Source organism: Zea mays, chromosome 8 (assembly GCF_902167145.1).
Source record: "Zea mays cultivar B73 chromosome 8, Zm-B73-REFERENCE-NAM-5.0, whole genome shotgun sequence".
NCBI classification, from domain to species: Eukaryota; Viridiplantae; Streptophyta; class Magnoliopsida; order Poales; family Poaceae; genus Zea; species Zea mays.
This window is the reverse complement of record NC_050103.1, coordinates 88,230,591-88,247,064: the sequence shown is the minus strand read 5'-3', so window position 1 is coordinate 88,247,064 and position 16,474 is coordinate 88,230,591. Positions and strand designations below refer to the sequence as shown.

The following is a 16,474-nucleotide window of genomic DNA, read 5'->3' as shown; positions in this document are numbered from 1 at the left end:
TAACTTACCAGCATATTCATGGTGACCATCCCTCCCATCCTAGATGTTGCCATAATACACTTATCTTATGCCACCAGCCTGTTAACCATCTTATCCTAACTACATGTCCCTAATTTGGATAACAACTTCAAGAACGAAGATCGAAGATGATCAACCTCATCAAGAAAGGATAAGCACCAACTCAAGTCTTCAAGGATCAAGCAGGATCACCAAGATGAGTCAAGATCCACAATCTAGGATGGAGTCCTTCCTTACCCTATCCAAACCTATCCATGCTTTGGATACATCTTTTATCCTACATAATAAAGTAGCTATATATATACCCATGCTTTCCTAATCACATGATAATTTGTGATATTAAAAAAAACAAATCTTTTGGTATTAAAACCAACTAGAAACTAAAGCATAGACTACAAACCAAACTTGTTGGATCCCCTTTCTTCCTAAATCTCGAGGATGAGATTATTTTTAAGGGGGGTAGGATTTGTAATACTCAAATTTGTATACACAGAATAGAGAGTGAATTCCTCATTTTATGTGTCTTATTTGCATCATAAAAAGAGCACCCATATAATTGAGAGTGATTAATTAAAACCAATGATTCTAAAATGAACTAAAATGCATCATGTTGGAGTTTTACATGTTTGTGCATTAAATAAAAATAATAAGGATAATAAGATAATATATGCTAGAAGTTAAACCAAACCCTAAATTAAAATTAGGGTTTTATAAAATGGGAAGGAGAGAAATGATATAAAATGTATATATCATGTCTAAATTATATCTCTAAAATTGTAAGTTAACCTCACACAAATAAATGAGAAGGAATTTGGCACAAATACGAATTTAAATTCGAATTCAAACTAAACCGTAGAAATGAAGAAAATAGAAAGAAAAAAAAAGATAAAAGAAAAAGAAAAGGAGAACTTACCGGGCTGCAGATCCCCCATTTGGCCCACCAGGGCATTCATCCCGTGCGGCCCAGCTCAATCCCGCACCCAACTCCTCCTTTCACTAATCGGTGGGGCCCGCATGTCAGCCGCTGGCTTCCACACGCGCGCATTGCCTCTGTTCGCGTTAACTCGCCGCCAGGTGGGTCCGCTGGATCCGACTCCGTCTTCCCCGAGCAACCTGGCGCGGAGCTCGCCCGCGTTGACTGGATCCACCGGATGGATGTGCTCCCGGGCGCGATCCTCGCTGCTCGCCCCGGCTCGGACTTGGGCGCCGCCTGGGTATAAATTTGGGGGCGTTCATCCCCAAACAATGGTGCGCAGAGAAGAATCAAGAGGAGAGGGAGAAAACGGGATGCCGAACGCGCCGTCGCCATCGATTCAAGGACCTATGGCCGTTCGGAGCATGAAGATAGATCTATGGGCTTCGCCCGGGTCTCTGGATCGCGTCAGTGCCGATTGCGGGACAGGAGGGGGACCGGAGCGCGCCCAATTTGTCGCCGCCATCGCGCATTCGCGGTTCGTCGTGGACCGACCTAAACGACGCCGGGTTCTGGGTAAGGACCTGCTCCTCTGGTTCGCCTTCATCTCAATTTCATTCTGCACCTAGCGTATCGAGGTTTGGCGCACTGGAGCTTGGGATTGACCTCCTCCGACGATGGCGCGGCCGTGGGAAGGCTCGGGCGCCGCCATCGTGGATTGCGTCGCGGGAAGAAGGGACGCGGGCCATCTATCTTGGGATGGAGGGATAGGATTGCACGTGAATAACGCTTCGGCCTGGGGATTCTGCACCGTCCGATTCTAGATGGATGCATAGGAATAGATCTCGGATGTTTTAAATCTTGGTCGTCGATTAAGGATCCGATGGCCACGGGTCCATACCGGTTCGTTTAGATTGGGGCTGATCTGGGCCATAGGGCTTAAATCCAACGGCTGAAACTTACCCATACCCCTTCGCCGTCCCAACTTACAAAAGAGTCCCTGGGTTTTATTGATATAAACCCGCCGTCCTGCGCGGAGGTGGCTGAGTCTCAGACACTTTTGCGCTCTTGCCCCTGTAGTTTATGATATTTATGCGCCCAGTCTAGAGAATTAGAAAATCCAGTAAAAGTAATTAGAAAATGATTTTTAATGAGAAAATAAATGCTAGAAACTTGAATAATTCATAGAAAATTCATATTCAGTCCAAATTAATCCATTCCAGTTCCTATAATTTTGTAATATTATTGTTTATCATTTTGTGTCACTGTTTTGACATGAAAGCCATATTAAATTTGATATCCTAATTAATCTTGTACAAAACACCTAGAATCTTTGGAAACCCATAAATTAAAATCTATAACTCCAAAATTAATGATTCCTGTTCCTTTGATCTTATTATAATATGTAGAATATTCTTATATAGTTTGTTCTTATGTTTGGTGTGATGTTAATTTTGCCTATACCATGCTTGTTTGTATTGCTACGACTAGCGCGAGGTTACGAGCCACCTGAAGATCATCCTGGTACCTGGAATCTCAAGTCCCAGGCAAGTTGTGCCCTTGATCACTTCCTTTACCCACTCATGTTCTAATTAATCATAATGATCTGCATAGGTTAATTTTGATGGGACCTAATAGGTTACCCTAGTTTGTCTATCTTTATGCCTTGTTTACCCCTGAACTTTTTGGGTAGTACTTGCTAGTGCTAAATGTGGTTTTGGGCATTGAGATACACATTATTTATGATTATACTTTTGTTATCCGCTGTTATTTACTGTTCATGTCAAGATCATTAATGTTAATTGGAACATAGAGCTTAACTTGAGAAACACGTGTCACCACAAGGGTTTATGGACGCCCTTGGCCGACTAATTAGGAAAGCTAGTGGAGGACTACCTTACCCGAAAGGGGCAAGGGCAGTAGGGGAGTGGTCAGTGTAGGGAGGCCCTCGGGAGGATTTTGCTGCGATGGCGGTCCTGCAAGGGATTCCTGCATTGGAGCTTCCCATAAACTGTAGCGGGTTTTCTGAAGCTAGTGGAACTTTGTAAAGGCCTCATAGTGTTACCCTGCCTCGCCTCCTCGGTAGAGGTGTATGGGAAGTCGCGATCCCTTGGCAGATGGGTAACATGACTTGTGGGTAAAGGGTACCACCTCTGCAGAGTGTAAAACTGGTATACTAGCCGAGCTCACGGTCATGAGCAGCTCAGGACTCTCTGATGATTAAATTATGGAACTTAAATTCAATTTGTCATATGCATTGCATTGCAGGTGATGTTGTTACTTTGTTCTACTACTTAATTGGGTTGGTATTTACTTATACCTAGTAACTGCTAATAAAATTTTGACAAACTTTAAAAGCAATGCTCAGCTCTAACCATCCTCTTTGGTAAGCCTTACACTTCACGTGAGCTCCCACCTTTGGCGAGTTCATGCACATTATTCCCCACAACTTGTTGAGCGATGAACGTATGTGAGCTCACTCTTGCTGTCTCACACCCCCCCCCACAGGTCAAGAGCAGGTACTGCAGGATGAGGCGCATGGAGGATGCTGCGATGAGTTCGTGAGAGATCTAGGCCGTCGTCTCCCAGTCAACTTTGGGTTGCTGGACCGTCGTCTCCTTATAATGTATTTATTTATTTATTTTGTATAGAACTCCTGTTATATAGTAAAGATGTGACATTCGATCCTGTGCCATGATTCATCATATGTGTGAGACTTGGTCCCAGCACACCTGGTGTTTATGTTCGCGCCCGGGTTTTGGACCCCTAAAATCCGGGTGTGACAATCAACTTGCTCTACTTGAGAGCCGTTAGTCTCATCAAACACAATGTCACAAGAAACTTCAACTAGTCTAGTGGACTTGTTAAAGACTCTATATGCCCTTGTGTTTGAATCATAACCAAGTAAAAAGCCTTCTACCGCCTTAGGAGAAAATTTAGATTTTCTACCTCTTTTAACAAGAATAAAGCATTTGCTACCAAAGACTCTAAAATATGAAACATTGAACTTTTTACCGGTTAGGAGTTCATAGGATGTCTTCTTGAGGATTCGGTGAAGGTAGAGACGGTTGACGGCGTAGCAAGCAGTGTTGATTGCTTCCGCCCAAAACCGGTCCGAAGTCTTGTACTCATCAAGCAAGGTCCTCGCCATGTCTAGTAGAGTTCTATTCTTCCTCTCCACTACACCATTTTGTAGTGGGGTGTAGGGAGAAGAGAACTCATGCTTGATCCCCTCATCCTCAAGAAAGCCTTCTATTTGTGAGTTCTTGAACTCCGTCCCGTTGTCGCTTCTTATCTTTTTGATTCTCAATCCGAACTCATTTTGAGCCCGTCTCAAGAATCCCTTCAATGTTTCTTGGGTTTGTGATTTTTCCTGCAAAAAGAACACCCAAGTGAAGCGAGAATAATCATCCTCAATTACAAGACAATACTTACTCCCGCCGATGCTTATGTAAGCTATCGGGTCGAATAGGTCCATGTGGAGTAGCTCAAGCGGCCTATCGGTCGTCATGATGTTCTTGTGTGGATGGTGAACACCAACTTGCTTCCCTGCTTGACACACACTACAAATCATGTCTTTCTCAAAATGAACATTTGTTAGTCCCAAAATGTGTTCTCCCTTTAGAAGCTTGTGAAGATTCTTCATCCCAACGTGGGCTAGTCGGCGATGCCAGAGCCAACCCATGTTAGTCTTAGCGATTAAGCAAGTGTCGAGTTCAGCTCTATTAAAATCAACTAAGTATAACTGACCCTCTAACACTCCCTTAAATGCTACTAAATCATCACTTCTTCTAAAGACAGTAACACCTATATCCGTAAAAAGACAATTGTAGCCCATTTTGCATAATTGAGAAACTAAAAGCAAGTTATAATCTAAAGAATCTACAAGAAAAACATTGGAAATAGAATGATCAGGTGATATAGCAATTTTACCCAGTCCTTGGACCAAACCTTGATTTCCATCCCTGAATGTGATAGCTCTTTGGGGATCATGGTTTTTCTCGTAGGAGGAGAACATCCTTTTCTCCCCAGTCATGTGGTTTGTGCACCTGCTATCAATGATCCAACTTGAGCTCCTGGATGCATAAACCTACAAAACAAGTTTAGGCCTTGTTCTTAGGTACCCAAACGGTCTTGGGTCCTTTGACATTAGAAACAAGCACCTTGGGTACCCAAACACAAGTCTTTGAGCCCTTGTGTTTGGCCCCAACATATTTGGCAACTACTTTGCCTGATTTGTTAGTTAAAACATATGATGCATTAAAAGTCTTAAATAAAATGTTAGGTTTATTTGATGCAATATGAGTTTTCTTCTTAGGCAATTTGACATGAGTGGATTGCCTAGAACTAGATGCCTCACTCTTATACATAAAAGCATGATGAGAGCCAGAGTGAGACTTCCTAGAGTGAATTATCCTAATTTTGTGCTCGGGATAACCGGCAGGGTATAAAATGTAACCCTCGTTATCCTGAGCCGTGGGAGATTTGCCCTTAACAAAGTTGGACAATTTATTGAGGTCATTAAGCCTGACATTGTCTCCCTTTTGGAAGCCAATGCCATCCTTAATGTCTGGGTGTATCCCACTATAAAGCATACTACGAGCAAATTTAAATTTCTCATTTTCTAATTCATGCTCGGCAATTTTAGCATCTAATTTTGCTATATAATCATTTTGTTGTTTAATCATAGCAATGTGATCATGGATAGCATCAATATTAACATCTCTACATCTAGTGCAAATAGAGACATGACTAACGGTAGATGTAGAGGGTTTGCAAACATTTAATTCATCAATCTTAGCATGTAACATGACATTTTCATTTCTAAGATTGGAAACAATATCATTGCAAACATTTAAATTTTTAGCCTTAATAATCAATTTTTCATTTTCTATCTTAAGGCTAGCAATTGATTCATTCAACTGGTCAATCTTAGCAATTAAATTAGCATTATCATTTTTATGTTTGACAAGAGAATCATCACAATCATTTAATTTCTCAACCTTAGCAATCAATTTAGCATTCTCATTTCTAAGGTTGGAAATAGAATCATGGCATGTGCTTAGCTCACTAGTTAATTTTTCACATTTTTCTACTTCCTGAGCATAAGCATTTTTAACTTTAACATGCTTCTTATTTTCCTTAATAAGGAAGTCCTCTTGGGTATCCAAAAGTTCATCCTTCTCATGAATAGCACTAATCAATTCATTTAAATTTTCCTTTTGTTGCATGTTAAGGTTGGCAAATATGGTGAGCAAATCATCCTCATCTTCACTAGAGCTAGCCTCATCACTAGATGTTGCATATTTAGTAGAAGCTCTAGATTTTACCTTCTTCTTTTTGCCGTCCTTTGCCATGAGGCACTTGTGGTCGACGTTGGGGAAGAGGAGACCCTTGTTGACGGCGATGTTTGCGACATCCTCGTCGGAGGAGGAGTCGATGGAGCTCTCATCGGAGTCCCACACCCGGCAAACATGGGCATCGCCGCCCGTCTTCTTGTAATACTTCTTCTTTTCTCTCCTCTTTCCCTTCTTGTCGTCGACCCTGTCACTATCACTAGATAATGAACATTTGGCAATGAAATGAACGGGCTTACCACACTTGTAGCAGACTTTCTTGGAGCGGGGCTTGTAGTCCTTCCCCCTCCTTTGCTTGAGGATTTGGCGAAAGCTTTTGATGATTAAAGCCATCTCCTCGTTGTCGAGCTTGGAGGCGTCGATGGGGAGTCTACTTGATGTAGACTCTTCTTTCTTCTCCTCCGTCGCCTTGAATGCGACGGGTTGCATCTCGGGTGTGGAGGAGGTGCCTTGCTCGATGATTTTCTTGGAGCCTTTGATCATTAATTCAAAGCTCACAAATTTTCCTATAACCTCCTCGGGAGACATTAGCTTGTATCTAGGATCACCACGAATTAATTGAACTTGAGTAGGGTTAAGAAAAACGAGTGACCTAAGAATAACCTTGACCATTTCATGGTCATCCCATTTGGTGCTCCCGAGGTTGCGCACTTGGTTCACCAAGGTCTTGAGCCGGTTGTACATGGCTTGTGGCTCCTCCCCTTGGTGAAGCATGAAGCGACCGAGCTCCCCCTCGATCGTTTCCCGCTTGGTGATCTTGGTCACCTCATCTCCTTCGTGCGCGGTTTTGAGCACGTCCCAAATCTCCTTGGCGCTCTTCAACCCTTGCACCTTATTATACTTCTCTCGACTTAGAGAGGCGAGGAGTATAGTAGTGGCTTGGGAGTTGAAGTGCCGGATTTGGGCTACTTCGTCTGAATCATAGCCTTCATCCCCCACGAATGGTTCCTGCGCTCCAAATTCAACAATGTCCCAAATGCTAGCGTGGAGTGAGGTTAGATGGTGCCTCATTTTATCACTCCACATACAATAATCTTCACCGTCAAAAACCGGTGGTTTGCCTAATGGGACGGAAAGTAAAGGAGTGCGTTTGGAAATACGAGGATAGCATAAGGGGATCTTACTAAACTTCTTGCGCTTGTGGCGCTTAGAAGTGACCGACGGCGCGTCGGAGCTGGAGGTGGATGGCGACGAAGAGTCGGTCTCGTAGTAGACCACTTTCTTTATCTTCTTTTTCTTCTCGCCGCTCCGTTGCGACTTGTTGTGTGAAGGGGATCCCTTCACCTTGTTGCCGGACTCTCCTGATGGAGCCTTCCCGTGGCTTGTGGCGGGCTTCTCGCCGGTCACCATCTCCTTCTTGGCGTGATCTCCCGACATCACTTCGAGCGGTTAAGCTCTAATGAAGTATCGGGCTCTGATACCAATTGAAAGTCGCCTAGAGGGGGTGAATAGGCAAATCTAAAATTTATAAACTTTAAGCACAACTACAAGTCGGGGTTAGCGTTAGAAATATAATCGAGTCCGAAAGAGAGGGCAAAAACAAATCACAAGCAAATAAGAGCGGATGACACGGTGATTTGTTTTACCGTGGTTCGGTTCTTGCAAACCTACTCCTCGTTGAGGTGGTCACAAAGACTGGGTCTCTTTCAACCCTTTCCCTCTCTCAAACGGTCACTTAGACCGAGTGAGCTTCTCTTCTCAATCAAATGGGACACTTAGTCCCCACAAGGACCACCACACAATTGGTGTCTCTTGCTTTGATTACAAATGACTTGGGAACAAGAAATGGGGAAGAAGAAAAGCGATCCAAGCGCAAAAGCTCAAATGAACACGGCAAAACTCTCTCTTCTAGTCACTATTGCTTTGAGTGGAATTGGGACTTAGAGAGATTTTGATTCACTCTATTTGTGTCTTGTATTGAATGCACTAGCTCTTGTATTGAATGTGTTGGCTGAAAACTTGGATTCATTGAAGTGTTGGTGGTTGGGGGTATTTATAGCCCCAACCACCAAAGTTGCCGTTGGGAGGGGCTGCTGTCGTATGGCGCATCGGACACTGTCCGGTGCGCCAGCCACGTCACCCGATTGTTAGGGTTCGACCGTTGGAGCTTCTGACATGTGGGCCACCGGATAGTCACTGTTCACTGTCCGGTGCGCCTTCTGGCGCCTGCTCTGACTCTGCACGCGCAGTCGCGCACTGTTCACTGTTGCTTTTGCAGACGACCGTTGGCGCAGTAGCCGTTGCTCCGCATGGCACACCGGACAGTCCGGTGCTACATCGGACAGTCTGGTGAATTATAGCGGAGTGGCTCCCAGAATTCCCGAAGGTGGCAAGTTCGGAGTTGATCTCCCTGGTGCACCGGACACTGTCCGGTGGTGCACCGGACAGTCTGGTGCGCCAGACCATGGCTGCCTTCGTTGTCTTTTGCTCTTTTTATTTGAACCCTTTCTTGGACTTTTTATTGGTTTGTGTTGAACCTTTGGCACCTGTAGAACTTATAATCTAGAGCAAACTAGTTAGTCCAATTATTTGTGTTGGGCAATTCAACCACCAAAATCAATTAGGAAAAGGTTTGACCCTATTTCCCTTTCAGTATCCATACATTATTTTAAGGATGTGCAACGATTGCGATATATTAAACAATATCGAGGGCGATGACATAGTGTTCGAATGAATAGGTCGGACCCGTCACTCCAGCATACTCAACAAGAACAAGGAATTGTTCCCTGCACAGAGGGCCAAGAATGCAATTAGGGTTGCGTTTGTGACTCCCTGCATTCTCCATAACCTTCCAAGTCCTATCTAATTGATTAAGAAAAAGTATTAGTTTCTATTATGAATTTGAACATATAATATGAAGAAGTAGCAACAACATTTCAAGTTACATACCTTTCCCCATCGGGTCGAATCAGCAGGCGACTGTCATGAAGTATCGATCGCTGAGGGTGATGAGTACATGGACCTCAACTATATGGTTAAGGCCCAATCAATCATATATTCCCAAGCTCAAGAGAAGATGACGTCCAGAATTTGCTAGAAATCAATGACCCTTGTTTTAGGGCCTAAAGGCCTTGTACATCTTAGGGTTGCTCGACAACTCCTTTGGCCACCGCCTGAGTCGAGGACGACTCCAATTCATGTGGGGAGGATGATGATGACATCACTCCCATACAAATAATGCATGGGCCGACAACACGAGAACGTGCAAAACAGATAAATCTCCAGGTTCGTTCTTACCTAGTCAAATGTATTTTGGAGCTTACGCTTTGTGCCATGGATGTTTTGATGATTAAAAACCTTGGAGAGGACCATCAAGGATTTGGGACATGCCAATATGTCAAGGAGGAGAAGCTAGGACGTTCACAACAAGAGAAAGCCAAGTCCGACTCAACGTCGTCTCCACCTCGTTATCTAGGACTAGTCTGCACTAAAACGTACGCCCAAGATGCATCCAAACTCTGATTAGGTTGAGATTTATATGGATGGAAATATAAGGAGATAAGTTTTCTAACCCAACTGGAACCACCTTAAAATTCATCCGGAGTCAACGGGAATCATCGAAAAAAGTCATCATTCAGATTCAGTTTTGGTGCTGCGACACTGGTGGGTTGTTGGGCCGTGTATCGTGTTGGAGCCCATTAGGGGTAGCTCCAGGGGTTGTGCACGCCCCTAACCTCTATTTTAACAGCAGTCGCCGCCACATTAGGGTTTGAGTTTTTCTTAGATTATTCTGTCCTCGAACAGTAGCCGCCATCGACTTGTGAGACCCCATCTCGTAATCAATACGGTTTGGTTGCGTTCTTCCTATTCTTGCTTGTGTTCTTGATTGCACTTGCAGGGATAAGCCTTCGTGGCGAGGTCACTCGTGTGTCATGGGTGATAACCAATGGAGCAGTGGTGTAGTGATTGCGAGGAGCCGTTCATTCGGAGCCTTGGATCATCAATGTCAAGATCTCCACCCAATCAATCTATCATACCTCACGGAAGATCGAACCTCATCTTCTATCAGAGGGAGACTCGCCGGACCTCACAAGTAGACTCGCCCCGAACTTGAGGCACCAGATCTGGAGGCATCCTACTGCGCCTCATCGTCGTCCAGCTGAGCTTCATCGTTGTCGGCCTAGTGTGGCACATCGACGTCCTGCTACTAAGCCTCGACAACGGCCTGCTACGCTTCCTCCTCCATCGTACGGGTGGTATTGCTCCCCCTCCCCCTCCTCATCCTCGACCTCATCCCACCGCCCACCATTTTTGTTCAATCACCTGCGATTAAGAGTAAGAAAATAAGCACATATTTAGAAACAGATACAAAATAAATAAAATATAGCATAATATCGATTAAAAATAATCTTCATAATCAGGATTAACCAGATCACAAGTCTCATCATCACTATCAACCATTTCATAGTCAACACCATTTGAAGCCACAAGTTCGTCATTGTCATTGCCTAATTGTAATTCTTCAAGCATTTCTAAGTCATTCTCATTTTACACCTCATCATCCTCCTCGCCCACAACCATTTCATCCTCCTCGTCTACTTTCATTTTGATCGCTTTGGTTAAGAATATCTCCAATTGCACTTCTAGCCCATCTTCTTGAAAGAAATCTCCCTCATATGTGTTTGGGTCTAAGTTATAATCTTCATCATTTGGAACATGTAATTTACCGTGCGGTGATACCTTATACACAACATCCCAACCCTTAGGATGCTCTTTCGGTTGGCACACATATGGGAGATAATACACTTTGTGTGGTCTGTTCGGCCATGATATAGACATCGTCTATTGGTAAGATCGTACCTTATCGAATTTCTACTAGCTCAATATTAGAATGTGTCCGTCTCGTCACTTTAGGGTCAAATCAATGACATTTGAATATCACGGGAGTAAGAGGTTTGGAACCATAAAAATTGAGTTCATATATTTCTTCAATTCTTCCTTAATACTCGACCTCGTCCTGCCCTGGACTAAAAACTCTAGAACACATGGTTTTTTGATTGGGCCAACTTTGGTCATAGCTTGTTGTGCGAAAACGGTATCCATTAACGTCCTACCTAGAAAATGTCCTGACCCTATATACAAAGTCATTAGCTACTTGTCTTAACTCAGCACTCATAAACGGATCCCTTTGGCCCTGCAAGTTCAAACATGCAAGATCGTTACATTATTCACACGTAAGAGCGACTTCATATGACAAACTAAGTATGGTACCTTATGTTTGAACCAGGAAATCAAATCGGGCAATCCATTTCCTACACCCTTTCTAAGGGTATCATATTCATGTGGAGTTGGATCTCTTGATCGACGCTAGAATTCATCAAGAAATTGCTCCGTGTATGGTGTCACCTCGTCAAGGTTGGTCAAAAGATATACCATGATATGGTGCCACTCTTCATGTCTTAGGGTCTTGGTGGTCGAACCACTTGCGCTTCTAATTTGCCCTCGAAAAATACTGAGGTTCAATTCATTTTTCGCCATCATTGTAACGAACTTTGATTAGAAGAACTTTGGTTACTTTTATGATGATGATTAATGATGATGGTATAATTATGATCTTTGGTATTTCCTCTTGGAGGAAGTACATTTGGGTAATAACTGGGTTTATTACTAAAACTTCGCTCTACTAGTAGTAATAAATACTTGACCAACTAAAAGCAACCGCTTAACCTTAACTCCACAAACAGCTAGTCCACTTTAGCCAAACGGGACATTTGCTGGGTACGTTGATGTGTACTCACCCTTGCTTTACAAACCACCCCACCCCAGGTTGTCCCCACTGTACTCAGTGCTCAGGAGGAGATGCTGGCAACATGGAGGATTTTGAGGAGTTTCAGGACTACGATGAGTTCTAGTTTATGTTAGTGGCAAACCTCAGTCAGCTGCCTGTGAATGCCTTATCTTATATGTTTCGTATTTCCGCACTTTGATATTAATGATTATGTTATAGACTCAGTGGATGTCTTGGACATCTTGTTGTAATAAAGTACATTTCCGCTATTTACTTTGAGCAATGTGTGATGATGTCCAATTATGTAATCGATGTGTACGTGAGTTTCTGATCCTGGCACGTACATGGTTCGCATTCGGTTTACCTTCCAAAATCGGGTGTGACAACGCGTGGTCGAGCACCTTCGACGTATTCACCGTCGGTGAGTAGCCCTCGGATAAGCTTGTCGGTCACTCCTCGACGTGTAGCCCCGTTCGGATTGGACGATAAAGCTCTTGGGCACCTGCCCCGTTGGGGGAACGAGTTGAGCCACTGTGCATAGAATGAGAGTAGGGAGGAGGCGAGAATGAGAGTTTATTTTGGCTAGGAAGACGTGAATCAAGCTACTCTACATAGAAAAAACGAGATTAGGAAGGCTAGAGGTTGGCAAATATCTGGGAAGCTCAGCTGGGTTTTTCGGGCGCGTGGCAAGAAAGGGAAGACAAGTACGGAACGGTTGAAGGGCTTATTTGTTGAAGGGCTTATTTTTCTTGGTTTTTTCTCCCTAAAACATGATTTTGGGAATGAAAGTAAGGAGTTGTTGGAGATGCCCTCCTTTTAATCTTAGACTCTATATTTAGACCCCTATTTGAGTTAGTTAGATGATCTGAGTATCACTTATGTGTTCTTGAGTTCAACTTCTTGTAGGGATGGCAATGGGTCGGGTTCGGATCGGGTAGAGTAAATACCCGCTCGCGATCATACCCGCGGGGATTATCCATATCCGCCCATGACTATACCCACGGGTAAAATTTTGTACCCATGCCCGTACCCATCGGGTATCGGGCGGATATCAGGTATCCGTCGGGTATAGCAGCTTGGTGCATTCTACCTAAATGAAGTCTAGTGTAGTTCTAAGCGTCGCACATCGCCATGAACACCGGAGGCACATAATGTTGTTGCATAGTGCAGTCGTGTAGATGTAGCCTTGAACATGTGTTGCTAATGTTTTTTGTTAATAAACTTCCAACTCGTCAAAATCGGAGAGTAGCTAGCATAGTCGTTTGGTGTATTAACACTCTCTTAGCACAAGTACTTGTACTAGATAACACTAGTACTACGTACTGGCACTTCATCAAACGTACTGGCACTAGTACTAGAACCAGATTAGGAGCATCATCAGACAGGGATGGATGGCAGTAGGATGAGCTATCGAGGGTGGACGGCTAGCTAGCGTACTGGTAGGTTGAAAATCTAAAATCACTATTTTCGGATATTCGTCGGGTACCCGCGGGTAAGAAATCAAATCTGTACCCGACCCGTAATAAAATCGGGTCGGGTACGGGTAAGACCCACGGGTCATATTTCGTGCCCGAACCCGTACCCGACGGGTCGGATATCCATCGGATATCCGAACCCACGGGTAAAATTGCCATCCCTAACTTCTTGTGTCCCTCCCCACAAGTCAAGTTATTAATCGATCAACTAAAGCAACACAATTAGGATACATGCCTATAAAAATGTCACATAAAACATTTGAAACTTATTATATGAAATTGAACGAATATAAATTTTATATTAAAATTGTGGATCTCAACCAATCTGTAACTTTGTACTTGATAATTTTTTTATTAAAACTGTTTGGAGTAGTCTCAGTTTTTTTATGTTGAAATTTATAATTTGCAAACAAGACATGGTTGAAACTCAATACAATGTTATCATTTATAATTTTGTAGTTGACAGGTTTTGTTTTGAAGTCATTTAGATCTGACTGACTACCATGGCACCAGACCATTCGCAACCTAACCAGCAGCGCAGAGGTTGAAACGGAATTGTCAGAACCAAAGAAAATCAGCTAGCAGTTCAATTAGCACACATAAATTTACAGCCAGCAGCTCCAGCAGCTCATCCCACGTACTGTTTACACGAGAAAGTTGTACAAAAATACGGATTGAAATGTCTAAAATCTATGCGCTCACAATTAAACCTGATCAAGAAGTGCGCTTCTGCTTGCATGAGCAGGCTTTTAATTCCTCCCAGTACACAGGCATCTGATCACTCGCAACTTGAAAGTACTCTCAAGTTAAACCATGAATGGATCTGCCTGCGACTGTCTTTTTCACACCGGAGATTCTGTACTGGAGTCCGTACCATTCGGCGTATCCGTATGACGATGATGCGGTGGTTGGTTTTGGTTGGCAGTTTCCGCCGGCGCCGGCGCGGCGTCGGCGAGGACAGTGGCGCGGCAGAGCGGGCAGGTGGTGTGGGAGCGGAACCACGTGTCGACGCAGCGCGCGTGGAAGCGGTGCCGGCAGCGCGGCAGCAGGCGGCCCTGGTCGCCGTCCGCGAACTCCGCGATGCAGATCGCGCACTCGGCCGCCGGCCCGCCGACGCCGACGCCGGAGGAGGAGTGCACGAAGACGGGCAGCGCGGTGATGGCCAGCTGCACCTCGCGCCGGTCCCGGGCCTTGGGCGACGCCGGCGGCGACGAGGCCTCCGAAGACGCCGACGCCCCATCGGCCGAGTCGTCGTCCTCGCCGCCGCCGCCGCCGCGCGTTCGCGAGCGCGAGAAGAAGCGCCAGAAGTAGGCGTAGACGAGGAGGACGAGGAGGACGTTGAGCACGACGAGGCACGCCGTGAGAAGCCGCCCGTGTGCCTCCCAGTGGATGCCGGCGGCGGCGGCGGCGCGTGGGCTGGGGCTCATGGTCATGGCTGCCGCCTGACCCATTCCGTTGGATTTGGATCCCTCAGTACCCGGCCGGGGTCGAGTCTAACAGTGCGACGGATCAGATCGAAATCAAAATACGCGAATCATTCATACCGGAGGCCGGATCACACGATACGACGGAATGGAAAGCTTGGGAAATGGATCGATACAGCTGAAATGACTACAAGGATATATATATATACATAGTGCCAATGGATGGGATGGCATGAGAGATTTTTTTTTTTGGTGGTGAGACGTAGGGTAGCAGTAGCACTAGCGCGAGCGGTGGAAGTGGCGGCTCTTGAGTTCCCTTGCGGCGTAGGCAAGGGCATGAGTATGACCGCCGATACGGCGCGGCCGGACGAAAAATGACCAAGCGGCTCAGATCAGAATGGAATGGGAAGCTGCGTGCATATATCATGCATGCATTTAGCTAGAGAGCATCCTTCCTGGACTGACAAATTGTCAATTGGCCACACTTCTCTCTCTCTGTCTCTCTTTTGGCAACCGTGTGGTGCAGTTTGTTGTGTTTGGGGCCGCCACGAGATAGAATCGGCACTGCTGTCGCTGTGCACGAAGGAAGGGGGAGAGACGTGATCGGGACAGGGAGAAGGAAGAGAGATATGGTTATGCTGTGCTGCTCCCCGCTGCTCTAACAGTCGCAGTCTGTCCTGACCCCATCCAAAACTAGAGAGTATACATCCGATTTCTAATGTCCTGATTTATCAGGTACAACCATAAACCGACACTAATCTAATAAACACATATTAGAGATTATTTGGTTTTCTGAATAAACTTTAGTTCGTGTTACATCAAATATTTGAATATCGATTATGAGTATATATTAAATATAGGCTTAATTAGTTTTAATAAATTCATCTTGTCTTTTTATTCTTTATTTATGTATATAGTTTTATAATTAGACTATTTAATATTCATAATTAATCATTCAAACATTCGAGGGACCAATCTTTAATTAGGTTGAAATAAACATCCCATACTAGATATTGATTGATAGCTTTAACTCATACTAAAGGCAGAATATTAGTATCGGTTAGATCGATCCACCAACCGGCACTAACACTCTAGTCTATTATTTAATGGTTCCTTTCTCTTGCACTATGAATAGAGATGAGATCTATTCATGCTCTGTTCATGGCAATTTTTATGGAAGATGCCTTCAGTTTTTTCAAGATATTCTACCAAAGATTTCACTTACCCAATTGTGCAAAAAAAGTTAGCACGTTGATCCTCTCATCTTGTATGGTGCTAAAGAAGGCGAGTCCGGTAGTATTGGTCACTCATTCTCGATTCCTATACACAACCAAAAACAAGACAACACAATATTAAAAGAGATAATCAACATTCATCTCCTAGTAATCATCCTTTCATGATAATCTCTTTGGAGACGAAGGTTAAGATTTCATCGAATGAATTGTGATTTATTATTATTAGTGAATAAATGAATGTGTAAGAGATATTTAAAAGTTTGAACATGACAACTAGTCATACACATCAATAGTATATTTCTCTTCCTTCATATATTAAATTTA

General features: G+C 44.1%; 1 protein-coding gene across 1 annotated transcript; it reads right to left on the bottom strand.

Moving 5' to 3' along the window:
- Nucleotides 1-14,046: 14,046 nt before the first annotated feature.
- Nucleotides 14,047-15,388, bottom strand: LOC109941568 (RING-H2 finger protein ATL64). Its single transcript, XM_020542669.1, has one exon. The coding sequence runs from the start codon at nt 14,940-14,942 to the stop codon at nt 14,334-14,336; it is 609 nt and encodes a 202-aa protein (XP_020398258.1). The 5' UTR covers nt 14,943-15,388; the 3' UTR covers nt 14,047-14,333.
- Nucleotides 15,389-16,474: the final 1,086 nt, after the last annotated feature.

Excerpts from the sequence above, each read along its gene's own strand:
- LOC109941568 (XM_020542669.1), bottom strand. The coding sequence starts at position 14,942 with ATGGGTCAGGCGGCAGCCATGACCATGAGCCCCAGCCCACGCGCCGCC.